A 25,282-nucleotide genomic window follows, 5' to 3' on the forward strand; every position below is an offset into this window, starting at 1 on the left:
TGACGGACTGTCTGAGAAGCCGTCCGATTGGCTAACTGACTGACTGTCTCCTCTCTATAGGGCGAGGGTGGCGCTCCCGGAGAGAACGGCGCCCCTGGACCAATGGTAAGAGAGCATTTACACCTGTGCAGCACCTGAATAGTATGAGTATAATGCTTTTATTCGCCAACTGTAACTTTTACCTGAATGTTACCAAGCTGAGTGTTCGTCACTTGTCTCCTGTAGGGACCACGTGGTCTGCCTGGCGAGAGAGGCCGTCCCGGAGCTTCTGGCTCTGCTGTGAGTAACAACGCAGACATTTACCTTTAACACTCTCCGATTAAACTATTACACTCCTGAACAATACAAGCTAGCAATGCACCAAAGCTAAGGTGTAGCCCTAGATGATGTGCCGTATAGCTTCGACCATTTATGTCCCCAATCTCAATCAATCCTCACCAGACCCAATCATAGTCTGTACACTTGCCTACCAGACAATCCCAGCCTAGAGTTTGGGACTTTCTTTTTGGTTAATGTTGCCACATGATAAAGACCTTCTCAATCTGGCTGTGTAGCAAAATCAATTACAGTCAAAATGGCAATTCTGAAAAGCCTGCCGAATGGTAGTCTCATGAAGCCGACCTTAGGCCTTTGGAGACGGAATATTGAAACACAACGGTGTGAACGTGTTCATCCATGAACACCTCACGGTACCTAAACACCATCATAATGTCTCCCGTGTCTGCTCTCTCCTCAGGGTGCCCGTGGTAACGATGGCTTGCCTGGCCCTGCTGGTCCTCCTGTACGTATGAGCTCCTCATGTTGGTTCCTCACTGTTTCAAAGACATCTAGCTTTTATCATTGTCGTACAAGATAACCGTAATGCAGAAATCAATAATACACCTATTGCATCACAATTGTGCATATTTTCTAAATAATTTCAAATGGATTTGGACCGCTTTGTCTGTTTCTCCCAGTCCATGTTGTATTTGTGCGATAATAACAAAAACAGGAATTAGTGAGTTTGTGAACTCTGACCTTTGAACTGGGTTTCCTACAGGGGCCTGTTGGACCTGCTGGAGCACCTGGTTTCCCTGGATCCCCTGGCTCCAAGGTTTGTACTATTTACAATTACAGTATGTAACATTTTTGACATTCTTCATTTCTTTCTGCCGTGCATCCTGCCAGCCATGAACCAAATCGAAACCTATTGGTGCGATAAAGGATGGGTCTGTTCAATTCCCACCAATCGCGGCGGTCAGACACTTCATTTCCCTAGACCACGGGTGACAAACTCTGACGAGGTGATCCATAGTGATAAGCTGCAACGAGGCGAGATTCTCACAGTCACTCGACGTCAAGGACTCGGAAGAGTCACATTGAACCGTGACTGTATGCCGGTCTATCACAGGGAGACAATGAGCTCTAATCACCACACCATTTGACTTTGTCGCCGAGGGCAGTTTGAAGAACAGTTAGAAGCAACGGAGAAGCAACAGCAGTCCTAATGGTCCTCTGAATTGCTTCCATCCTACAGGGAGAAGCTGGCCCCACTGGTGCCCGTGGAGCTGAGGGCGCACAGGGACCCCGCGGAGAGGCTGGCACACCCGGATCTCCCGGTCCCGCTGGCGCCTCTGTACGTAACACCCAGGCTCTGTGTGATACAGTCCGAAGTGCATCATCTCGTACTGATTATCTCATAATTAAACTGATGCATTGTTTTCGTCTCTTCACTCTCTTCCTTTAGGGCAACCCTGGTACTGATGGTATCCCCGGAGCTAAAGGATCTGCTGTAAGTATACTCTTACACTATATGGTTTAGAAAGTACCCTCTACACTCTTTATATACTCAGCATGAAATAAACAGTGCTCTTGGTCACCATTATCGGTCTACTACTCAGTCAGTAACGCTCAGTTGTGTTCCCTCTGTCACCCTCTGTAGGGTGCTTCTGGTATTGCTGGTGCACCTGGTTTCCCAGGACCCCGTGGCCCCCCCGGACCTCAGGGAGCAACAGGACCTCTTGGGCCCAAGGGCCAGTCGGTAGGTCCCCCATGTTCCCCCCAAAACCTGGACACCCTAATATTATGTTGGTGGTGCTTATTGGTTTTACTTAGGGGGGAAACCCATGTTTCTGGTGAGTCAAGTCATTCCTATTTCAACTGTTCTGAGTGATTTCTAGAATGATGACTTTGCCCCTGCGTTTGTTACAGGGAGACCCTGGTATTCCTGGTTTCAAAGGAGAGGCTGGACCCAAGGGAGAGCTTGTGAGTTCTGTTTTGATGGGTCATATAATATCATAACCACACATGGATATTTTCACTCAATTGAGTTGGACTTGGAAGTATGTTTGGGATTAATCCGGCATCTTCTTGCTCACCCCCTGTAGGGCCCTATTGGTCCCCAAGGCGGCCCTGGCCCCGCTGGCGAGGAGGGCAAACGAGGAGCAAGAGGAGAGCCGGGTGCTGCTGGACCACTTGGACCTCCTGGCGAGAGAGTAAGGATCCGAACCATCACAGACCTCGCGGCAGTTTGCTCTGTTTTTGTCCTGTGTCATTTGGTCATATCAGTTGTTCCCACATCCTATTCCTCATCACGGAAATGTCCTCTCTGTCCTTGTTTCTAGGGAGCTCCCGGTAACCGTGGTTTCCCGGGTCAGGACGGTCTTGCTGGTGCTAAGGTGGGTCTTACAATGCTGATTTGACATGTTGACACTTTTATCTCACCTGATAAACAGGAATGGACAGGAGCAAAATCACCATAACAACTAGTTCTACTAAATGAGTCCTTAACTGTAAGAAGACGGCCATGTAGACCAATGAGTAAAAAACAAATACAAATAGATTGTCCAAAACCAGCTATGATTAATACAATTAGCTAGTCACAGTTCATCAACAATGTTGTCAAAACAATACTAATCTCTCTCTTTGTCTCCCCTCTTCTTCCTCAGGGAGCCCCTGGTGACCGTGGTGTTCCCGGCGTGGGTGGGCCTAAGGGAGGCACTGGTGACCCCGGCCGCGCAGGAGAGCCTGGTCTTCCCGGAGCCAGAGTGAGTAGTCGTAGTACCTCTGGTACCACCACCACCACAACCAGCCAAAACAGCCATCGATACGAGCTGGGGCTCATCGTGGCTTTAAATCGGTTTCCATCTACATGTATAATGTTGACACTGTCTTTGTGTGTGATGCTCACAGGGTCTCACTGGTCGCCCCGGAGATGCTGGTCCTCAAGGCAAAGTTGGCCCTGGTGTAAGTATGCCTCGTTAACCGGCTAGCACCGCCTAGTATTCCACTCTTACCAAACATTTTGCCATACAATTAAACCTTCTCTCCTCCGTGTGTGGTACTGTAGGGTGCTGCTGGTGAGGACGGTCGCCCCGGCCCACCTGGTCCTCAGGGAGCACGTGGCCAGCCTGGTGTGATGGGATTCCCCGGACCAAAGGGAGCCAATGTAAGTGTCACAGGGGTTTCCAGTAAAGTTGTGATACCCAGAGGGAAGAAATTGCCAGTCGATTTTCCTCCAGCTCTAGACACAGAGTATCTGACAGTGCAGACACATACAGTACAGGAAGTGTATGGAAACATCCCCATTAAGCCCCCTTGCACTTGTCTTTTCTTCTTCCCTGTGACTGACCACTGTGTTTTTTTTTCTCCAACAGGGTGTGCCTGGCAAGGCAGGAGAGAAGGGTCTTGTGGGTCGTCAAGGTCTGATAGTAAGTGGATCAGCGTTTCAGATGAACTTCCTGTCTTAGCAAAGTTGAGTTCACCTCTGTGGAATTTTTTGGTATTTTCAGCCCCACAAAATTTCAAGGAATGACACGGTGGAGGAACCGGATATCGATCGCCATCCCTTTGCAGCGGTGGTTCACAATGAACTGATTCATGTTCCTCTCTCTCTCTGAACAGGGTCTGTCTGGTAAAGATGGTGAGACTGGCGCTGCCGGACCTAACGGCCCTGCTGTAAGTGTTCAACCTCTGACCGACGTTGTGAAAGACAATAGACGGTTCTGGAGGAGTGAAAACTGCACCTCGTAGTAATAGAATCTCTTGTTGCGATGCACCCATAACAGAATACGTGTAGCCATAGTATTTGTAAAAAGCTAGCGTCTCCCTTTGAGCACTTGAGGATTGCAATGGAATTCCCAGACTTTCCACACAGCACCACAGGGTGCTGTCGCTGTCTAACCTGTGTTGATCACTTTTGATGGCTCTCCTCTTAGGGACCTGCTGGAGAGAGAGGAGAGCAGGGAGCTGCTGGGCCATCTGGCTTCCAGGTGAGTTTGCCTTACTTTTCTGGAATGGCTAGAACAGGAATAATTCTATTCCGAACAACTTGATGTCTATTTTTGATGACGTCATAGGAAGTCACTGATTGGTCCTGTTGTTGTGCAGGGTCTGCCTGGACCTGCTGGCCCCCCGGGAGAGGGAGGCAAGCCTGGTGATGCGGTGAGTGTCCACGGTCACAGCAGTACACCAGGTCGACCTGTTCAGGTCCCTTATTGATTGATTGAACACATTAGGAACATCTAACCCTGCTAACTCACGTCACATTTGTCATCACACGCCTCAGGCCTGTATCCTGATCATGTAATTCTAGCAAACACAAGAACAGGCTGTATTCTCAAGGTATCATTTATCTACTGTAAAAGTGTGCAGCTATAATGTCTCTCTCCTCTCTCTGTAGGGTGTTCCTGGAGAGGCTGGTGCTGCAGGCGTTACGGGACCCAGAGTGAGTTTTCATTTCTACAATAAGTCTGATTTAGATGTTTTTCCTCACTTACTGTCACAATCATGTAGTTAGCCACCACCATATACTTCAAACCTTTATGTCTGTAGTCCTTCCTGTTTCTGCCTCTCACTTCCTGTCTCTCTGTTCCCTGATAGGGCGAACGTGGTTTCCCTGGTGAGAGGGGCGGTGCAGGATCTCAGGGTCTGCAGGGACCTCGTGGACTTCCTGGAACTCCCGGAACCGATGGACCCAAGGTGAGGAGCCCCTCCCCTCAGCCAACCTCGTCTTCAATAAGAGTTTCCGTTGCTATTGGAGACGGAGTCCTGAGCTCCTATAGTCGGGCAATCACAGTGCCACTACTGAAGAGAGAAACATCAGAAACAGTGTGATGGGCCATCTTCTAACTCCACGTTCCTCCTCTCTGACAGGGAGCCATTGGGCCAACTGGTGGTGCTGGATCTCAGGGACCCCCCGGCCTGCAGGGTATGCCAGGAGAGAGAGGAGCTGGTGGTATCCTTGGAGCCAAAGGTGACAGAGTGAGTAACAACTGTCAAAAATATTGAATCATTGTTGTAGAAAATTCGACGGCGGACTGCAAGGTTATATCATGATACATGTCATGGTTTTCTGTGTTTTGCAGGGTGACAACGGCGAGAAAGGACCTGAGGGCGCTCCTGGAAAGGATGGTTCCAGAGTGAGTACCGCGGAAGCAGAGAAAATAGCCACACTCTTCTGTGGCAACTCTGATCCAAAGTCCCAATGGAAATACAATGATCCAATGACCAAGTGAGGTTGATAATAACTCCATCTCTCTCCTTTCCATCTTTATTCTCTCCTCCCACTCAGGGCTTGTCTGGTCCCATTGGTCCTCCTGGCCCAGCTGGTCCCAACGGCGTGAAGGTATGAATTACCATACTGATCAAACACACCTGTTATTATGTGTACGGTGTAATATTCATTTGACAGATGGTTTCTCACTCTTCTCTCTCCTTCCCTCTCAGGGTGAGGGTGGACCTTCTGGCCCAACTGGTGCGGCTGGTGCCCGTGGTGCTCCTGTAAGTTGGGTCTTTCCACCTCCAGTGTCATATCGTCCGTTTTTAGACTTGTATTGAATCAGCCACGTTGTCGACGTGCTCAGGTTCGAAATGTACCTTCGCGCAAACTCACTCCCCTCCAGTACAGAGAGCAGGAAGAAACTAGAGAGGAAACAGAGCTCGACAGATCAAAATATAAGATCACTCAAAGTCACCAGACATTTTGATGGCCACTTCCCAAGTAGCCCGGCAACAGTTATAAATAATAAAGGAAGTTCCAAGTACACTAAATTAAAGTACACTTAGTCCCTCAGAATATATTCCATTCCAAAAGGCTTGATCTCCGATGAGTACAGCCTCCTCCTCTTTCAACCACCGCACCTGCAGCATGACGGACAGGGCCACATATACCTGTGCAGTTAGAAAACCTTTCTCTGTGGTGCCTGTGTCTCGAGTCCGTCTCTCTCTTCCTGCAGGGTGACCGTGGTGAGGGTGGTCCTCCTGGGCCTGCTGGCTTCGCTGGGCCTCCTGTGAGTAGAACCACAGCAGTCGCATACGTTTCAAGGAAAACATTCACATCATCCATATCAAATGTTGGATCTTTATTGACCTGTATTTTTCCATCCACTAAACTCCAGGGTGCAGATGGTCAGCCTGGAGCCAAGGGAGAGTTTGGCGAGGCTGGACAGAAGGGAGATGGTGGTGCCCCTGGACCTCAGGGACCCTCTGGGGCCCCTGGACCTGTGGTAGGTACCCATCGAAATGCACTTTGAGATACCAAAAAACCTGTATGTCCCTGAGACAGATATCTTATGACCCAAGACGTTACCATTCGGAGGAAAAAAGAAATGGAGAGTATTTGAGAACACAATTGATGCACTTCTTGTTTCATTGTTCTTGTTTCTTTGTCTAATTGTGTTTATTGTTGCTTTTTGTTCCAGGGTCCCACTGGTGTTTCTGGATCTAAAGGAGGCCGGGGTGCCCAGGGTGGCGCTGTAAGTCAACAGTTCCAATGATAAGAGATTATTACCCAATAGTAAGTGAAAATATCACATGATATGTTCTGTTATTGAAATATTGTCTTGTCCCTTTCTTGTTGGTAGGGTGCTACTGGTTTCCCTGGTGCTGCTGGAAGAGTTGGATCTCCCGGTCCCAACGTGAGTATCACATCCTCACAACTCTTCCATAGACAACAGAAATTCACCTTTTCATTCAGATTACCTGTGTATATGTGTGTGATTGAAAAAATGCTGCATCTCTCTGTTCCCTCTCTCAGGGTAACCCTGGTGCTGCTGGCCCCGCTGGTCCTGCTGGTAAAGACGGTCCTAAGGGAGTTCGCGGTGACGCTGGCACCCCAGGAAGACAGGGAGATGCCGGGCTGCGTGGAGTTGCTGGAGCCCCTGGCGAGAAGGGGGATGCTGGAGAAGACGGCCCCCCTGTGAGTCTTCCCCATCCACTCTTACATTGGCTAAATGATATCTCACGGAGGTAATGCCACCCAGCCTCTTAAAGTTACTGTCCAGTGTTTCCAGATTTCTAGGAAATCTGACCTTTAATGAATTACAATGAGTGAAATACTTTCCTTCCAAACATTTTTAATTAAGTATGTTAAAAAGCAGCTTGTCTTGGAATGGTGTGGGCGTATACCGGTCATAAAAAGTAGACCGCTGATTGGCCAGCTCATCCAATGAAGCATTCTCTACGAGGAAATAGCAAGCATTTTTTGAAATGGTCTGTTTACGATACAATTTTGAGGTGGTGTTTTGGAAGTGTCTTTTCTCCAATTTAAGCTTTGGCCACAAATACGAGTCAGCAACATTATCTGGGTATGATTTAACCGAATATAAACGTTTAAAAAGTGAGATTTTCACTGAACAGTTACTTTAAGCTTCATGGATGTAACTTGTCGGCCTGGTAACACCAACTCACCCACCTTGATAGTCAACCACTTCATTTAAAATGTGCCTGGTTTTTCTGGAACTGCAGTTATGAACTCGATGAGCTGGGGCTGTAAAGTCAATGTAGTGAACTTTGACCTAATTGTCTCCTCCATTTCTAGGGCCCTGATGGTCCTTCAGGTCCCCATGGTCTGGCTGGGTCTCGTGGTATTGTTGGTCTGCCTGGGCAGCGTGGAGAGAGGGGCTTCCCTGGTCTTCCTGGACCGTCTGTGAGTACCTCACCCCTGATAGTAACTACCACACTTGAATTAGGCTATGATTAGTGAGTAAAAAATTGTCACAGTATTTTCTGAATCAGGAAGAGAGGTGAACTTTGAAAGCCAGGTCAGTGTTAGAGAACCATTGCCCTTACTGGTCCAGTTGTAAGTTAAGGTCTCTCTATAAGCTGACATACCCACATATAGTGATAGAAAATATGAATGACAATTGGCCTGAGAACCTTCTAAGTCCAGGCTCATATAACTCCCACTAGTCATGCACCATTGAGTGGTAACTAAACAACATATGTCCCCTAAAATCATATATGGGATGCCTGGAGTGATTGCCTGTGTAATATCATGGAGTCCTGATATCCACATACATTCAATATGACAGATCTATACCCAGACTTCTTTCTCCTTAAAACGGCCACAAAGAAGTCGATCACTCAGTGACCAATTGGCTGTAACTGAGATGCATTCAGAACTAAGTGTCCATCATACTACGTCATATTGAGGGTTTTGATGCTTTTCTTACCAGCTAGGGGCTTTTAGACAGTTGCTGATGTCCTACTTACCATGCAGATCAATATTGAAGTCCATGAGTCCATTGACTAGTCAGTCGCATGTTACATCGTTGCAGTTATTGGACTGTGGTGACATCTGACACTTCACTCCTTGATGGTGAGTCTGATGTCCATGTTCTGTGTGTCACAGGGAGAGCCCGGTAAGCAGGGAGCTTCTGGTGCTGGTGGTGACCGTGGACCGCCTGGCCCTGTGGGACCCCCTGGACTGTCTGGACCTGCAGGAGAGCCCGGAAGAGAGGTCAGAACTAAAACACAACAGCAAGGCCAGAACAACAACAACAATTATAGGCCACTGTAGCTGCACACAGCAATGACAGAGGTGTGGGCCATAGCTGCACTATAGTGCCACCTGCTGGCCAATATAATTACACCTCTGGATTGAGCCACTGCAAGAACCATAGCAACGACAGCAGCAGCATAAGCAACAACAACATTAACATAAATATCAATAATCACCACACAACAACAGCAACCTCCAAAAACAAGAACTTCCCTCCCCCACACAGTCACAATAACCGCCAAGCAGAATTGTAAACAATGACCACAGCACTAACAACAACAACCGCAACCAACAAAAAAGCAATACATTTCAATTAATGAATAAATCTCTGTCTCTAACTTACAGGGCAACGCTGGATCTGATGGACCCCCTGGTAGAGATGGATCCACTGGAGTCAAGGTGAGACACCTGCATTATACACCAATCAGACCAAACCAATCAGTCCAATTGATGGATAAGCTATCATATGCGCTTTGATGGCCTTATATCCTATGATCTTCTCTCCCCCTGTAGGGTGAGCGTGGTAACACTGGTCCTGCTGGTGCTCCTGGTGCCCCGGGCGCTCCCGGTGCCCCCGGCCCTGTCGGCCCCCTGGGCAAGCAGGGAGACAGAGGAGAGGGAGTGAGTACCCATACAAAACTAGACACAATATGAATGAGAGAAATGTCGGTGTTTTGTAATTCACACTGGTTTGGGTGTTGTTAGCCTGTCTAATGGGAAGAACCTCACTCTTGTTTTTAGGGTGCTCAAGGACCTGCCGGACCCGCTGGACCAGCTGGCGCTAGAGGAATGGCTGTGAGTTTCGATATCGCTCATTTTGAAACACACACACCATTCTCTAGTGAACTATTACCAACTGTAGCTGCACCGGCATTGGCACACCCTTTTTTTTGCTGATTGACACTCTCTGCCTCTCTAAATCAGGGACCCCAAGGACCCCGTGGAGACAAGGGAGAGGCTGGCGAGACAGGAGAGAGGGGACAGAAGGGACACCGTGGCTTCACTGGTCTGCAGGGTCTTCCCGGACCTCCCGTAAGTCACCCAAGTCCTCTGGCCACGCTGGACCTTGAGCCATTATACCTCTCCATCTTCATAGATCTGTATTCATGACACTTCTGCGTGTGGAATAAGTTCTGTTCCCTGACTTCCAGTCGTCTTTGTCTAAACTAACAGGGCTCCGCTGGAGACCAGGGAGCTGCTGGACCTGCCGGACCTAGTGGCGCTAAAGTGAGTCCAGGCGAGAGAGAAGGACAGAACACTTCTCTAATCCCTCCTGACTTATGATAAGACAAAAGGACTACTCCTATACAGTAGTTATCCCGTGATATAATAATGAGGGTCAAAGGCTAGTTTTTTTTAAATAATCCTCCAACACCGTGATAAGGTAGAGGATGAGAATGGCCACTGTGTTTTAATTAGTCTGTCCTAGGATAACAGGGAAGGCTAATGCTTTTGTGATTACCACATGTTGTGGCAGAGAGGAAGACAAGACAGGAGAGGCTACTACTTAAAAAATGTAGCCATAAAGATTAATTCCATGATAAAGAATAGGAAAGGGATGTGAATAATTATCACCCATAGAGAGATACACTACATATACAAAAGTATGTGGACACCGCTTCAAATGAGTGGATTCGTCTATTTCAGCCACACCCGCTGCTGACAGTTGTATAAAATCGAGCACACCGCCATGCAATCTCCATTGACAAACATTGCCATTAGAATGGTCTTACTGAAGAGCTCAGTGATTTTCAACGTGGCACTGTTATAGGATGCCACCTTTCCAACAAGTCAGTTCATTAGATGTCTGCCCTGGTCAACTGTAAGTGCTGTTATTGTGAAGTGGAAAAGTCTAGGCGCAACAACGGCTCAACCGCGATGCGGTAGGCCACACAAGCTCACAGAACGGGACCGCTGAGTGCTGAAGCGCATAGCAAGCTCGTAGCACATAATAATCGTCTGTTTCTCGGTTCCAACACTCACTTCCGAGTTCCAAACTGCCTCTGGAAGCAACGTCAGCACAATAACTGTTTGTCGAGAGCTTCATGAAATGGGTTTCCATGGCCGAGCAGTCTTCCCTGTTTCAGGAATGACAATGCCCCTGTGCACAAATCGAGGTCCATACAGAAATGGTTAGTCAAGATCGGTGTGGAAGAACTTGACTGGCCTGCACAGAGCCCTGACCTCAACTCCATCTAACACCTTTGGGATGAATTTAAAGGGAAACTGCGAACCAGGCCTAGTGATAAACATCAGTGCCCCTCCTCACTGAGGCTCTTGTGGCTAAATGGAAGCAAATCCCCACAGCAATTATAGCAGCAAAGGGGGGACCAACTCCATATTAATGCCCAAGATTTTGTAATGAGATGTTCGACGAGCAGGTGTCCACATACTTTTGGTCATCTAGTGTAGCTGCTAAGTTTGTAATGTCCGATAAGCAGGTTGTTTTTGAATTAAAGAGTGTACACTGTAGGACAATTGAACATGAACAATGTTACATCCGGTAAAAGTTTCAAACTAACTGTGAATCCAGCCCCTCTACAAAGAGACTCCCATTCATACATGTTATGCTAGCATCCATGTGTGTGAGCTGTGACTGACCCCACCCTATCTATCTCCTCAGGGACCCCCTGGCCCAGCCGGTCCCGCTGGTAAGGATGGATCTAACGGTACCCCTGGACCCCTCGGACCCTCGGGGCCTCGTGGTCGTTCTGGAGAGACTGGTGCTGCTGTGAGTAACGCTTGGCAACATTTATAGCATATAGCAACAAATATGTTAGTCTTCATGTAGTCCCACCTTGTAACAATCGTCTCCTCTTCTCCTTCAGGGTCCTCCTGGTAACCCCGGACCCCCTGGTCCTCCTGGTCCTCCCGGCCCTGGCATCGACATGTCTGCCTTCGCTGGCCTGTCTCAGCCAGAGAAGTCTCCGGATCCCCTGAGGTACATGAGGGCTGATGAGGCATCCAGCTCCCTGAGGCAGCACGACGTGGAGGTGGACTCCACACTCAAGTCCCTCAACTACCAGATCGAGAACCTGCGCAGCCCCGACGGTAGCCAGAAGAACCCCGCCCGCACCTGCAGAGACATCAAACTGTCCCACCCCGAGTGGAAGAGTGGTGAGTGGGGGAATGGTTAGAGGAGAGGGAGAAGAGAGAGTGAATGGAAAGGAAAGACCACAGATGTGTACAACGTGATCAGTCCAAACCATGCTAAGGTTTGAACCATTTGTCCTCTCCCCCTCCTGTTCGCCAGGTGACTACTGGGTGGACCCGAACATTGGCAGCACAGCTGATGCCATCAAGGTCTTCTGCAACATGGAGACTGGCGAGACCTGTGTGTACCCCAGCATAGCCAACGTGCCGCACAAGAACTGGTGGACAAGCAAGAGCAAGGACCGCAAACACGTCTGGTTCGGAGAGACCATGAATGGAGGATTCCACGTGAGTCTCGACATGAATAATCACTTCACTGGCACGTTTGAGCGAAATACTGCTTTAGTAGGGTAACTTCATTTCAAGGGTTACCCTGATCATCGAGTAGAGCACTTCCTCTCAGTGTTTCCTTTTATGAATTGCAGGCTGAACCTATATTTCCGGCTTGCAGATAAGTTCTAGACATCACATAAAATCCTACCACCCATAAACCTGTGTGTGACCTCCATGACCTCCTCCACACCTTCCTTGCCCCGTGTCCCGTTTAACCCTAAGCTCTTCCTCCTCTGGCTCCCTCCACAGTTCAGCTACGCTGAGGACGGTACCAACGCCGCCAGTATCCAGCTGACCTTCCTGAGGCTGCTGTCCACGGAAGCGTCTCAGAGCCTCACCTACCACTGCAAGAACAGCGTGGCCTACATGGACGCATCCACGGGCAACCTGAAGAAGTCTCTGCTGCTCCAGGGCTCCAACGACGTGGAGATCCGAGCTGAGGGCAACAGCCGCTTCACCTACAGCGTGGCGGAGGACGGCTGCAAGGTGAGGGGAATAGGCACTGTCAAAGTAGGGACAGGGGGAAAGATGGACATAGTAATGTAGGACCTATTGGGGAAGGCACAGTCCAGTTAAACAGTAAACAAACCAAAAATATGTCATTGTAGCCTATGGGAATGTACAGTGTTTCAACACATATCTGTTGTCGTCCCACAGAAACACACAGGCCAGTGGGGCAAGACTGTCTTCGAGTACAAAACACAGAAGACCTCCCGTCTGCCCATCGTGGACATTGCTCCCATGGACATCGGAGGAGCGGACCAGGAGTTCGGCGTGGACGTGGGCGCAGTCTGCTTCTTGTAAAAGTGGGAGAAACAAGACGAGAAAAAAAAACTAAAACATGAAAGAAATAACTATGAAACAATACACGCTCCAAAAAATGAAGACCGGAACTAAAAACAAAAAAATTATAATTGATATTCTCTCTTACAAAGAAGTGCTCTCCAAGTTGTACACCCTGGATGTTAGCACTGAAAGACACCAGCAATATCTGTACGTAATTCCAGCATTCCCCAGTCGTGTTTCCTGTGGCCCACAGTCGGTGGGAATGAGTTTGAGCCAGAAGGAAAAGGGACCAAGCCAAGGGACGAGTGATGGAGAAACAGAAACATGACTCGATGTCACTTATTTATTGTCTAAACTTTAAAGGGGCATAGATGAGGTACAGTGGGACTGGGGGGGGGGGGGGGGGGACTTCACCATAAGAACAGCACAAGCTCCTCCCACTACAGATCACCTAGAACCTCCCACTCAGACCTAGCTACAAATACGCCATTTTGAATCAATGTAGACCATCAAATATTTTCAGTAATTATAAGGTGCTTCAAAATGTGTTTTTTTTTTACCATCAAGACCAGGAGCTAAACTTTTACTGTGTATTAAAAATACTTGGTTCTATTGTTGCAAAAGTCTGTGTTTATAAACAACCAGATGATTTTATATATATTTCCACATTATGTGTGTACATGTGTCTATATGCACACCAACACTTTTTGGAAAGTGAGGTTAAATTTGGATATGTTTGTCCTTGACCCCTTGATTGCCCATTAGAGGAAAATGTCTTACTCGGTTGACAAACAACCCCCCCAAAAAAATTCTAATAAAATTTGGGAAATTAAATCAGTTTTGTTTTAGTCATCCGGATTGTTTAAAGCTACCTCACGCTGAAAAACAAAGAGAAAAAGTTGACCTTAAATCTTGAGCTGACCCAAATGAGCTTTCGGGTGGAACTGGTGCTGAACAGCTATCTTTGCTTTGCTGTCTTCAGAAGGTGCTATGAGTTCTAGAATTCAGTCATTGTTCCCCCAAACCCCCACTAGCCTCACACACCACACACACACACACACCCCACCTCGGAAGACAGGTGCAGCCATTCAAGGCAGGGAACCAAGTGACTCTGGATATTCTCCTATGGAGTCTACGCCCCACAAATAGAATCACGGGAGTCCAAGGAGAGCTACCCAAAACAACCAGGGTGGCTCGTCTCGGTCTGTGTGAGAGGGTGTGTCATTTCTTTTGTTGTTACTCATTTTTATTATGATCATTTCTTGTCTATTTTAATTTTGTTACACTTTTAATTGATGTAAATTGGAAATAAAAAGGAAAAACCAAGTAACAATGAAGTTTATTTTTAATTGCGTTTCTTTTGAGTAAGTACGGACATAGCATGGGAGTTGAATAGCTTTTTTTTTGGTAACTGAACCCAAGGTCTGTATACTTTAAGGTTTTTGTTGTAGTTGTATTTCTTGGGAGTTCAGTTAACTTTTTTTTATTTTTTTTATGTTTGTGAGTGCATGGTATGTGTGTGAGTATGCGAGACTGTGCGTGAGTGTGTGTTTTAGCTTTGAGAAAATCTCATTACACAGGAATGAAAGTACTGTCTGTAATCATTCACCGGTTTCAGGGTTGGGCCGGGCATGGTTGGCTTCTGTTTGTTTGAATTAATAAGCATAAATAAAGAAATTGTGCTGAATGGAATTGTGAAGTATTTTGTTTATAAACAGTAATGTCTTACTGACGCATCAACACATTGACATAGGTGTTTGCCGTTGTGTGCTTTCCCCACAATTACCTTCCCATATCTTTCTGCTGAGCAATACAAATTAGACTGAAGACTAAACAGTGATATCTTCTTAAAGGGAAATTATTCTCATTACAAATATCATCTTCGTAGACCTACATCTTTTCGAGTTATTGCCCGAAAGCAAAGCTATACCATTAATGCCAGATTGTTTTTTTGTTTTTTTAAAGATTGAAAACATTATTGCCAAGATAAACATAGATTAAGAGAATATACAGTAGACTTGATTAAATTAGACAGGGATCCTCAAATAGATTCAGCCGCGGGATGATTTTTTCTTGAGCGAAGTCAGAACATTATTATAAATCATCTGTAGACTGCAAATTGACCGCAAGAACCCCAAACAGATGCAGTATGACAAGAATGGAATAATGTCAAACATTGATTCCATCTGTATACGATCATATACACTCAACGGACAGTTTATTAGGTACACCACCCCCATTCACAAAACTAGATCTCTCCTACAGACAGTGAGTCATGTTGCTTGCTATATAAAGCAAGCAGACAGGCATCGGGGCATTCAGTTCCTGTTCGATTTAATGTTAAAATGGGCAAAATGAGTGACTTAAGGTGCGTCGGATCCAGTATCTCAGAAGCTGCCACCCTTCTGGGCTTTTCACACACAAGTGTCTAGGGTTTACAGAGAATTGAGCGACAAACAGAAATCATCCAGTCAGCAGCAGCAGTCCTGTGGGTGAAAACAGCTTGTTGAGGAGAGGTCGAAGGAGAATGTCAGGAATCGCACAAGCGAACAGGCGGGCCACAGACAAATAATGGGACAGTACAATAGTGGGGTGCAGAACGGCATCTCGGAACGGACAATTCATCGATCCTTGTCACGGATGGGCTATTTCAACAGACGACCACACCGGGTTCCACTTCTATCAGCTAAAAAGAGGGCTCCAGTGGGCACGCGATCACCAACACTGGACAATTTGGTAGTGGAAAAACACCACCTGGAACATGACAGTGAGTTCAGTACTTGAGTGGCCTGTGCAGTCCCCAGACCTCAACCCAATAGAGCACCTTTGGGATGAGATGGAACGGCTTGTACGCCGCATGAAAGTACCGCCGTCCAATCTGCATGATGTCATCGCGTCAGCATGGACCAACATCCCTGTGGAACGTTTCCCACACCTTGTAGAATGCCCCGAAGAAGTCAGGCTGTTCTGGAGCCAAAGGGGAGTCTGACCCTGTACTAGATGGGTGTACTTATATTAAACTTCCAGGTGAGTATCTATTGTGCATGGGAATACTTTAAGTCTAAGTAAGACTAATGAAAATCTCCATTAAAACGCTCCAAACTCTCAATCACCTTGTTTATCTCTTTTGAAAGAACGGGCCAGCGCTGCCTAGACCTTAACCCCATTCCACCAACCCCCTTACCATGTCTTGGTCTAGGAATTCAAAAAGACACAATCATTCACAATTTGCATTACACTTTGTGCACGTTTATTTACAAAGTGTAAAAAAAAAGTATAAATTGTACTGAAATATGGTTTCTGTGTTAGTTTGAGTGTGTGTATGTGTGGGTTTGTGGTCAGGAGATGAGTTCTGTGTAGAGAGTCTGGTTGTTGTAGTCGGCTGGTCTGCCCTGGGTCAGGGGGAGAGACGGGCTGCCTCCCAGGCCAGGCTGGGGATTCCCAGCACTCATAAAGCAGAAAGGCACGTGGGTAATCTTCCCATTGGACCAACACTGTAGAGAGAGAATTCACTACAGTCACTAGGATGAGTTAAGTTACACCTCACTACACCTGTTGCTCTAGTCACTGATGCACTACTGTACAACAATAGTCATGTAAAAGGGAATTTGTGTGTGGACCATGTACCATTTTATGTTGCCCATGTCTCCCCATACGAATGGAATTAAGGCAGAAACAACTTGAGGTTCGAAAACAGCTCTACATTTCAAGTTTATCAGTGAACTCTAGCTTTATTAAGACCAGTTTAAGCAGCACTGTGAGGGGTCGTCTAAATGACTGGAGGCCCGCGAATGTAAAGAAGAGTTTGAAGAGAGACTAACCACAGTGAGCTGGGCTCCATGCTGGTAGTTGGGGTTAAACTGCATCAGTCTGGGCTCTGTCCCGGCCTCCCCCTGGACAAAACCACTGACACACACACACAGTTATTACCACTGAGATACAAACAACTGATTACCACTGAGATACCTTCCTGGCAATGTAACATACTAGAGCACATACCATGGCAGAAGCTTAAAAGCGGGGCTGATTTGAGTCTTGAACACTGCGATCATGGCAGGGCGGCCTGCTCCGGCGTCTCCTGGCGGAGCCGATGAGAGGGAGGGAGTGAGCGGAGGAGAGAAGACGTCAAAACACACACAATCTCTCAAGTCGGAGAAAGTGGGAAGAGACAGAACAAGCCTGACCTTTGACATGCACGGCTAGACGCTCTCCTCTCGGATCCCACACCAATGACTGGATCTCTCCTCCGACCCTGACACATAGACAAATCCAACAATCCAATCGGTGAGGGTAATCGACAACTAGTGACGTAAAGGACGAGTTAACTCGGGCCTTTCCTTACATGATATCTCCGTCGGGTGTATTTAAGGTGGTCTCGGACAGGTCGGCCACCACTGTTGCTGCCTTTGGCCCACCTGACATCATTAAGGGCACCCCTAGTGGACAAAGAGGAGAACACACATCAAAACAAACAACGCAAGCACACAGCACAGTGTAAACAACTATAAAAAGGTTTAAGTGCCTTATATTGTACATGGAATTGTGTGTGTGTGTGCACCTGGGTTGTCAGTGAAGGTCAGGGCATAGATGACGGTCTCTCCTTGCACACTGAAGAGCAGCCGACTCCCATCAGGACTCCAACAGCCAGACTAGACAGTTAGAGAGACAGTTAGCCAGACACTGTGTGTGTGTGTGTGTGTGTGTGTGTGTGTGTGTGTGTGTGTGTGTGTGTGTGTGTGTCACCTGACAGCGTCCCTTCAGACTAGGCCACCGCTCACAAGTCCACATCCTGGTTTCCCAAACCCTGCAGCAACACAAACACATAAATAACACACACATACAGTAATACAGAAACGTCAATCCGACCAACACTACACGAAGCATGAAGCTCTCCTGCACTACCGTCTCTGACCTGAAGAGGGAGGAGGGTGTAGCTGCCAGCACACGACTGCCATCGGGAGACCAGGACAGGTACGTGACTCCTCCCCCTCCCACGCGGTGGAGAGGCACACAGCTCTCAACAGCGACGTCCCACACCTGACAGAGAGGAGACGGCGAGAAAGAGAGAGACAGACAAGAGTCACGAAGCCCTTACGACATCACAGTAAAATACTTTCACAGTCGAGTAGCAGATCCTGTTTGTGTGTGTGGATTGAGACGATTCCTACCAGCATGGCAGTGTCCCTGGGAGAGGCCGACACCAGGAGAGGTCCGTTAGGTGACCATGCGACGGACGTGACGGGGGAATGGCCTGGGTGAGACAGGACCTGGGCACAGCCAGAGGAAGGCCTGTGGGAGGGACGAAGACCAAAAAAGGATTGAGAGAGAAATAGGGAGGGCAGAGGAAAAAGAACATTCAAGACATAGAAATGACTCTATAATGCACACAAGTGTGTGTGTGTGTGTGTACCTGGTAGAAAGTGAGGTGGGGTCCACGTGCCAGACAAGCAGGCAGTTGTGACAGGCGACGGCCAGGGCAGATGCACACAAAGGCTTCCACTGCAGAGCCGCCACACTGCGCTGCAGACGGTGCTTCAGGGTGGGAGTAGTAGCACTGAGGAGAGAGAATGTGCGAGAGACAGAGAGACGAAGAGACAGGGAGACCAAGGCAGGGAGACAGAGAAGAGAGAATTTCACTCACAAACCGTACGTAAACACTGCAGGAACGGTGCCAGAGTTTAAACACTGCACTGCACTAGGCTGGTCTGACAATATGATTGAGGACATACAAGTGCATTGGGAAGGAATGTCCCCGTGACTTATTCCATATTGTTACGCTAAAGCCTTATTCTAAAATGGATTTAACAAAATGTTTTGTCCTCATCAATCTACACACTATACCCCGTAATGACAATGTACAAACAGGACGGGCAGCGATTACAGTCTTGAGTCTTCTTGGATATGACGCTACAAGCTTGGCACACCTGTATTTGGGGAGTTTCTCCCATTCTTCTCTGCAGATCCTCTCAAGTTCTGTCAGGTTGGATGGGGAGTGTCGCTGCACAGCTATATTCAGGTCTCTCCAGAGATATTCGATCGGGTTCAAGTCCAGGCTCTGGCTGGGCCACTCAAGTCCCAGAAGCCTCTCCTGCGTTGTCTTGGCTGTGTGCTTAGGGTCGTTGTCTTGTTGGAAGGTGAACCTTCGCCCCAGTCTGAGGTCCTGAGTGCTTTGGAGCAGGTTTTCATCAAGGATCTCTCTATACTTTCCTCTGTTCATCTTTCCCTCGATCCTGGCTAGTCTCCCAGTCCCTGCCACTGAAAAACATCCCCACAGCATGATGCTGCCACCACCATGCTTCACCGTAGGGATGGTTCCAGGTTTCCTCCAGACGTGATGCTTGGCATTCAGTCCAAAGAATTCCATCTTGGTTTCATCAGACCAGAGAATCTTGTTTCTCATGGTCTGCGAGTCTTTAGTTGCCTTTTGGCAAACTCCAAGCGGGATGTCATGTGTCTTTTACTGAGGAGTGGCTTCAGTCTGGTGACTCTACCATAAAGGCCTGATTGATGGAGTGCTGCAGAGACGGTTGTCATTCTGGAAGGTTCTATCATTATTCACAGTGGAACTCTGGACCTCCTGACCAAGGACCTTCTCCCCAATTGCTCAGTTTGGCCAGGCAGCCAGCTCTAGGAAGAGACTTGGTGGTTCTTAACTTCTTCCATTTAAGAATGATGGAGGCCACTGTGTTCTTGGAGACCTTCAGTGCTGCAGATACCCTTCACTAGATCTGTGCCCCGACACAATCCTATCTCAGAGCTCTACGGACACGTCCTTCGATCTCATGGCTTGGTATTTGCTCTGACATGCATTGTCAACTGTGGGACCTTATATAGACAAGTGTGTGCCTTTCCAAATCATGTCCAATCAATTGAATTTACTACAGGTGGACTCCAATCAAGTTGTAGAAACTTCTCAAGGCTGATCAATGGAAACAGGATGCACCTGAGCTCAATTTCGAGGCTCATAGCAAAGGGTCTGAATACTTATGTAAATAAGGTATTTCAGGTTTTTTTTTATACAGTTGCAAACATTTTCACTTTCTCATTATTGGGTACTGTACGTAGATTGATGAGGAAAATGTTTTATCTAATCAAATTTTCGAATAATGCTGTAACGTTACAAAATGTGGAAGAAGTCAAGGGGTCTGAATACTTTCCGAATGCACTGTAGGTTTCAAAGCCAGCCCGTAGAGTTTGATAGTCAATGACAGAGACAGAGAGACAGAGACAGAGACAGAGAGAGAACCATTGCGACAGACTTAACCTCTTGGGGTTGTAGATCTTGATGGAATCGTCTGAAAGGGCCACGGCACACTTCTGAGTGTGTGGGTGCCAGGCAAAGCTCCGCACTGCACAGTCCGACCTGAGACACAGGGAGCAAGAACAGGAGGACAACTACAGATACATAGCATACTTCAGCCATGGTTTCAGAGAGCATGCTTTTGTGAAAGTAAACAAATACCTCACATTTGACAAGGACATACATAACATAAGAGAGTATATTTAAGGATCCGATTGGGGATTCATCAACTAAATAAGGTAGTCTTACCAGTCCAGCACTTGGGAAAACTCGGCGGTCATTTCCTCGCTGCTCAACTGAAGACAAAGGGCAAAATAATGACAGTCACTTAGAGAAGCCTGCAGAATCCAACACACCCCGGCAAGTTCTGCATTGTTTGATTGGAACTGCCTGAGAATTAGCCATGTGAAACGACATACTGGACCACTTACTGTTAGGTGAGGAAACAGAGAGCTGTGGAAGGAGGAAACCCAGCGTAGCAAGGCCAGGACACAGCTCGAGCTCACCCCTAGCCACTTGGGCACTGGGAACACACTCAATTAGGAGACGGACTGAAACACTCAAATCAACCTGTAACATTGGTTTACATGTCAAGGTTATAGGTAACCTTGTTGAACGTGATGGTATGAAAATGCTTTTAGAAGATAATATTACACGTTTTTCGAGAGATGTTTTAATTTATTTAAAAAAAATGTAACCTTTATTTAACTAGGCAAATCAGTTAAGAACAAATTCTTATTTACAATGACGGCCTATCCCGGGCCAAACCCCGGACAACGCTGGGCCAAGTATGCGCCGCCCTATGGGACTCCCAATCACGGACGGATGTGACGCAGCCTGGATTCGAACCAGGGACTGGAGTGACGCCTCTTGCACTGAGATGCAGTGCCTTAGACCTCTGCACCACTCAGGAGCAGCCATAATCAAACAAGTGAATAAACGAAAAGCTAAAACAACCCATTTGAGATCGAAAAACAACAAATTACTCACAACCACGATAACAAGCCTGTATAGTCCGGTCAAAAATGCATTTGCATATATGAGCACATTCAACTTGGCTACGTTACATGGGCAGAGGCATCAAGATCTACTGTTACACGTCATTAGTAAACTAGCTAAATGCATGATGTCTACAATCACATTCAAAGCAGGTAGCTAGCATCGAATAAGCGCCTATTGTTCATTCAAAAACTCACTTACACATGTTTTTGTGTTCATTCGGAGGGTAAGCTCTAGCTGTGTTAAACATTACAGTAGTTTTGACATGGGTAACGGGACGAACTGCGTTAGCCAAAGCTAGCCAACAGGCTAACTGCACGGTAATGCCCACAATAACGAAGTCACTTTTGCTGGCAGATCATGTACACTACACATTAAAACGGTATTCAATATGGTTTGCAGTGAGGGACTTCAGATGTGCCAAACCTAGGAGAGGCTAGCTAGATACCTGGGCTAGAAAAGCGAGTATTCAGTCAATGCAAGATGGTTAGGTGTCTGTCTGTTCTGAAAGAGTTAGCTACCAATATGCAGGGTTGTTAACAGTGTCCACTCCTGTTAAATCAATGGCAACTATTGGTGAGACCTAACAAATGATGCTGCCAATGTCCATAGTAAAAATAACTGTAGCAAGACGTCCCGCTAACGTCACTAGATGGCAAAACATCCATCAATGATAGCTGAGCTTGCTGTGGTTTGGACTAGCTATGGATAGCCAACCTTGCAGGGTATATATTTTTGTCAATTTATCACTCATGCCACGTTACACTACTAATTTCTGCCTTCTAAAAATGGCACTTATTTTCCTATGTTTTTAATTGTCAAAATGAAAACACTCAATGAGGCTAATAACATGCATTGTAATCGGGGCTGCTTGTCAGACCAACCATTCAAGTGATGTCAGTGTTGATGGGTTAACAAAACGGCGGCATGCAGTAATCAGCTGAGGCCAACGTTTAAATGTTTGAACATAAATTTGTTTTGGAGCAGTTTTAGGTGTAGGAATATGCTCCTTTATCACATTTGGTTATCAAAATGACCTTAACTCCCAAAAATGTTACAGTGCATTTTTAAAAAGATACAAAGTCTTGCATGATAATTTCTTATCTAAAGCGCACGCTTGTGTAACGGATGTGAAACGGCTAGCTTAGTTAGCGGTGCGCGCTAAATAGCGTTTCAATCGGTGACGTCACTTGCTCTGAGACCTTGAAGTAGTAGTTCCCCTTGCTCTGCAAGGGCCGCGGCTTTTGTGGAGCGATGGGTAACGATGCTTCGTGGGTGACTGTTGATGATGTGTGCAGAGGGTCCCTGGTTCCCTTATTTAGTTGACCGTCCCCTCGCCCATACTTTCGTGAGAGTGAAAGAACGACGATAACATGGCACTCACCCTCTGCACTGGAGTTGGCGATCTCATTTAGGAGTCCAGACAGGCCGGCATCACGCCTAGCAGACAGACAGAGGTGGGGATTAGTGAACAAACAGGGCTTCGGAATTGCGCGTGTGTGTGAGAGAGAGAGAGAGACACACACACCAAGCCCCTGCACTCCTCGTGTACAGCGTCTCACAGTGGTCCCTAAAGGCCGACTTGCTGCTGCTCTCTTGGCGGCTGTGAGGCTTCAGTGACTCTCGCGGGAAGTACAGATTCAGAGCAGGTGAATCCTACAGCAAAATGGAAACGCATACAACATTATTCATACTGTAGCTCTTGCTCTCCACACACACCATTGCCTAATATTAGGTGATAACATTAAACAGCCAAGCAATGCAGTGGCAGACAGTTTGTGGCAACTCGGTAAGTTACACTGTAGCTAGTGGTGACTAGTAAGTTAACAGGGGTGGGTATAATTTGTGGATCGTTCCAACAGGAATCTGTTCCAAAAACGTAAAGTACAAGGTTGCCAACAAACAACGCATACAAAGTAGCATGATCAACTCACCGCGTATCTTATTCTTAATGTTTGCCCATAGGCTACCAGAGTGAGGAAAGACATTTTTCGGGAAATAAACGTGGTGAGTGAAAAACGTTATGAAATAGCCCACTCTCTACCCGGCATCTTATTCTGCCGCTATTCAAAATTGTATGCGTTGTTTTGTTGGCAACCTTTGTTATTTGCGAAGTTTTTGGAACAGATTCCTGTTGGAAAGTTCCACAAATTTTACCCACCCGGTTAACAGTAGTAGGGATTGACAATGATACGGTAGCCCGCCCACCTCAAACCAGACGGATGGATCTGTGTTGGACTCGTTGTATTGAGAAGTCTCTCCATCGCCGGACAGCGGTGGGGGGAACAGAGCCAAAGAACACATCATAACCACATTCCTCCTGAAAAAAAGACACATCACATTTAGCAAGCTCAACATTCAGCCATCACATGCAGCTGCTAGCGAAGTTAGCTAGATTGCTAGCTAGTCCTAAACGTTAGCTAGTACGCTTAGTTATGATTGGCAATTTAGCCATGCTAGCAAGCTAGACCGAGAATTACTAAAAATAACTACTCAGTTGCCCATGTAGCTGATGTTAACTACCTTCCTTTTCCTGTAAAATGTAGCTAAGTTTGCTTCAAAACGCAGGTCAGCGTCCGTCAGGAAAGTTTCGTAAACTACGGAGGCCTGTAAAAGGCATACAATACGGAGAATTTCCACAACGCGGACGTACTTTGTCCAATGGTGCATGCGCTGCTGTCATCTACCGGAAAAACAGCAGCATTACATCCTACTTCTGTTCACACCAGATGTTGGGGGGTAGAGCTGGAGCAGAGCGATCCCAGTTTAACAGGAGCTCGGAGCGAGATTCTCAAAGGCTGGAGCGTCGGCCTTTTCGCACGTGTCACGAGGCATGGTGGTGTACTACATTCACATGCTAAAAGAAAGGAATGAGGTGATATATAACTACATGTGTCATTGAGCAAAGTGTTTCTAAACAAAAAAACACATATCTTAAAAGTTTCGTTCATGTTTGTTCTATTATCTATCTATACAATAGGCCATAGTTGGCCCAATAGGCTTGGTATATGCCGGTATTCAAGAAGCTTTCCGTTTTGATTGGGTTATTTTGCCTAAAAAACCTTTAGGCCTACCTATATAAATACATACAAAACTCAGGGTCTCTGCCCAGCCTGTCAAGAATGGCGAAAATAATGTTTAGCGTCCTGCAAGTGTGGAATGGATATTTTCCGCTACTGGTCCGATCTCCAGACACCATCGCATGAGCCCTGAAGCCACAGACAGGCCAAACTCATGTTTCTAAAAATGTATTCTAAAAATAAATTCAAAGGAAATAATGTCATTTTTCGTTTAATTTGAATTTAATTATACGTAAAGTCACAAACTATATACGAAATGTATAGACTATAATGATTTAATACAACAATGTTGAATGCTTTATGTTCCTACCAGCCTTTTGTGTCACACTCGCAAATGCTTCACAATGTATTTCTTTGTAGGCTATAGCCTTGAAATAATATAAATAATATAGGCTAAATAATTCCTTTCCATTCCTTCTTGGGCTCCCTGTCTGGCTCCTGACCTATTTGGAGTGTTTATATGCTGTTTAATATGACATGTTCGCTTCTTACATTCACCTTTTCATGTTTATTCAAACACTTTTCATTCGAATCATATGATTTGGTTTCAATACTTCAAAACCAAATAGTAGGCCCGGGTAGTCACAAAAATAGATGGGTGTTGGTTAAATTGTGATTTTAATGAATGGAGAAAATATCGAGCGGCAGTTTTCTTTTCTGAGCACAGAGCGGTTTGTAGCAGAGACGTTGAAAATGACCTGGAGCACCTGAGCAGTGCGGTATTTCCAACCGCTCAACTCCGCTCGCATACTCTGGTTCACACTGATGCTGTTTGTTACATGGCCTGGATGAACCAAACACATTGTAAAAACGAATTGTAGACATTGAATGTTGGCAGTGGCGACCTGTTATTCACATGTTTTTTTTTGG

The 25,282-nt window shown here is 46.6% G+C and overlaps 2 protein-coding genes across 3 annotated transcripts in view; one reads left to right on the top strand and one right to left on the bottom strand.

Annotated features, from left to right (window-relative positions):
• LOC109907798 (collagen alpha-1(II) chain-like) overlaps window positions 1-14,725 on the top strand; it is a 29,616-nt gene extending 14,891 nt beyond the window's left edge. For both annotated transcript variants that reach the window (XM_031793981.1, XM_020506022.2), the window contains 40 exons: window positions 61-105; window positions 226-279; window positions 737-781; window positions 1,040-1,093; window positions 1,517-1,615; window positions 1,727-1,771; window positions 1,922-2,020; window positions 2,191-2,244; window positions 2,367-2,474; window positions 2,604-2,657; window positions 2,928-3,026; window positions 3,172-3,225; window positions 3,329-3,427; window positions 3,636-3,689; window positions 3,883-3,936; window positions 4,197-4,250; window positions 4,369-4,422; window positions 4,661-4,705; window positions 4,861-4,959; window positions 5,134-5,241; window positions 5,346-5,399; window positions 5,552-5,605; window positions 5,707-5,760; window positions 6,216-6,269; window positions 6,378-6,485; window positions 6,681-6,734; window positions 6,843-6,896; window positions 7,016-7,177; window positions 7,799-7,906; window positions 8,612-8,719; window positions 9,107-9,160; window positions 9,275-9,382; window positions 9,503-9,556; window positions 9,686-9,793; window positions 9,935-9,988; window positions 11,385-11,492; window positions 11,590-11,878; window positions 12,015-12,202; window positions 12,497-12,733; window positions 12,905-14,725. In XM_031793981.1, the coding sequence (XP_031649841.1) occupies window positions 61-105; window positions 226-279; window positions 737-781; window positions 1,040-1,093; window positions 1,517-1,615; window positions 1,727-1,771; window positions 1,922-2,020; window positions 2,191-2,244; window positions 2,367-2,474; window positions 2,604-2,657; window positions 2,928-3,026; window positions 3,172-3,225; window positions 3,329-3,427; window positions 3,636-3,689; window positions 3,883-3,936; window positions 4,197-4,250; window positions 4,369-4,422; window positions 4,661-4,705; window positions 4,861-4,959; window positions 5,134-5,241; window positions 5,346-5,399; window positions 5,552-5,605; window positions 5,707-5,760; window positions 6,216-6,269; window positions 6,378-6,485; window positions 6,681-6,734; window positions 6,843-6,896; window positions 7,016-7,177; window positions 7,799-7,906; window positions 8,612-8,719; window positions 9,107-9,160; window positions 9,275-9,382; window positions 9,503-9,556; window positions 9,686-9,793; window positions 9,935-9,988; window positions 11,385-11,492; window positions 11,590-11,878; window positions 12,015-12,202; window positions 12,497-12,733; window positions 12,905-13,051 (3,534 nt within the window). In that variant the 3' untranslated portion in view covers window positions 13,052-14,725. The remainder of the gene's footprint in view (window positions 1-60; window positions 106-225; window positions 280-736; window positions 782-1,039; window positions 1,094-1,516; window positions 1,616-1,726; window positions 1,772-1,921; window positions 2,021-2,190; window positions 2,245-2,366; window positions 2,475-2,603; window positions 2,658-2,927; window positions 3,027-3,171; window positions 3,226-3,328; window positions 3,428-3,635; window positions 3,690-3,882; window positions 3,937-4,196; window positions 4,251-4,368; window positions 4,423-4,660; window positions 4,706-4,860; window positions 4,960-5,133; window positions 5,242-5,345; window positions 5,400-5,551; window positions 5,606-5,706; window positions 5,761-6,215; window positions 6,270-6,377; window positions 6,486-6,680; window positions 6,735-6,842; window positions 6,897-7,015; window positions 7,178-7,798; window positions 7,907-8,611; window positions 8,720-9,106; window positions 9,161-9,274; window positions 9,383-9,502; window positions 9,557-9,685; window positions 9,794-9,934; window positions 9,989-11,384; window positions 11,493-11,589; window positions 11,879-12,014; window positions 12,203-12,496; window positions 12,734-12,904) is intronic.
• Window positions 14,726-16,253: 1,528 nt separating this feature from the next.
• LOC109907802 (achalasia, adrenocortical insufficiency, alacrimia) lies at window positions 16,254-23,989 on the bottom strand. Its single transcript, XM_020506028.2, has 17 exons — window positions 23,856-23,989; window positions 23,541-23,652; window positions 22,861-22,988; window positions 22,717-22,772; window positions 20,765-20,856; window positions 20,583-20,629; window positions 20,298-20,396; window positions 18,444-18,587; window positions 18,202-18,322; window positions 17,946-18,070; window positions 17,777-17,837; window positions 17,592-17,682; window positions 17,376-17,469; window positions 17,218-17,285; window positions 17,033-17,111; window positions 16,855-16,939; window positions 16,254-16,527 (listed from the first exon to the last, which is right to left on the bottom strand). The coding sequence occupies exons 2-17, from the start codon at window positions 23,637-23,639 to the stop codon at window positions 16,372-16,374; spliced, it is 1,545 nt and encodes a 514-aa protein (XP_020361617.1). The 5' UTR covers window positions 23,640-23,652; window positions 23,856-23,989; the 3' UTR covers window positions 16,254-16,371.
• Window positions 23,990-25,282: the final 1,293 nt, after the last annotated feature.

The sequence above is a fragment of the Oncorhynchus kisutch genome, linkage group LG17, assembly GCF_002021735.2.
Source record: "Oncorhynchus kisutch isolate 150728-3 linkage group LG17, Okis_V2, whole genome shotgun sequence".
Lineage (NCBI taxonomy): Eukaryota > Metazoa > Chordata > Actinopteri > Salmoniformes > Salmonidae > Oncorhynchus > Oncorhynchus kisutch.

Coding starts and splice junctions, on each gene's coding strand:
- LOC109907802 (XM_020506028.2), bottom strand. CDS start 23,639: ATGATGTGTTCTTTGGCTCTGTTCCCCCCACCGCTGTCCGGCGATGGA. Junction 22,773..22,860: donor ACGAGGAGTGCAGGGGCTTG/GTGTGTGTGTCT, acceptor TCTGTCTGCTAG/GCGTGATGCCGGCCTGTCTG. Junction 16,528..16,854: donor ATGGAGCCCAGCTCACTGTG/GTTAGTCTCTCT, acceptor CTCTCTCTACAG/TGTTGGTCCAATGGGAAGAT.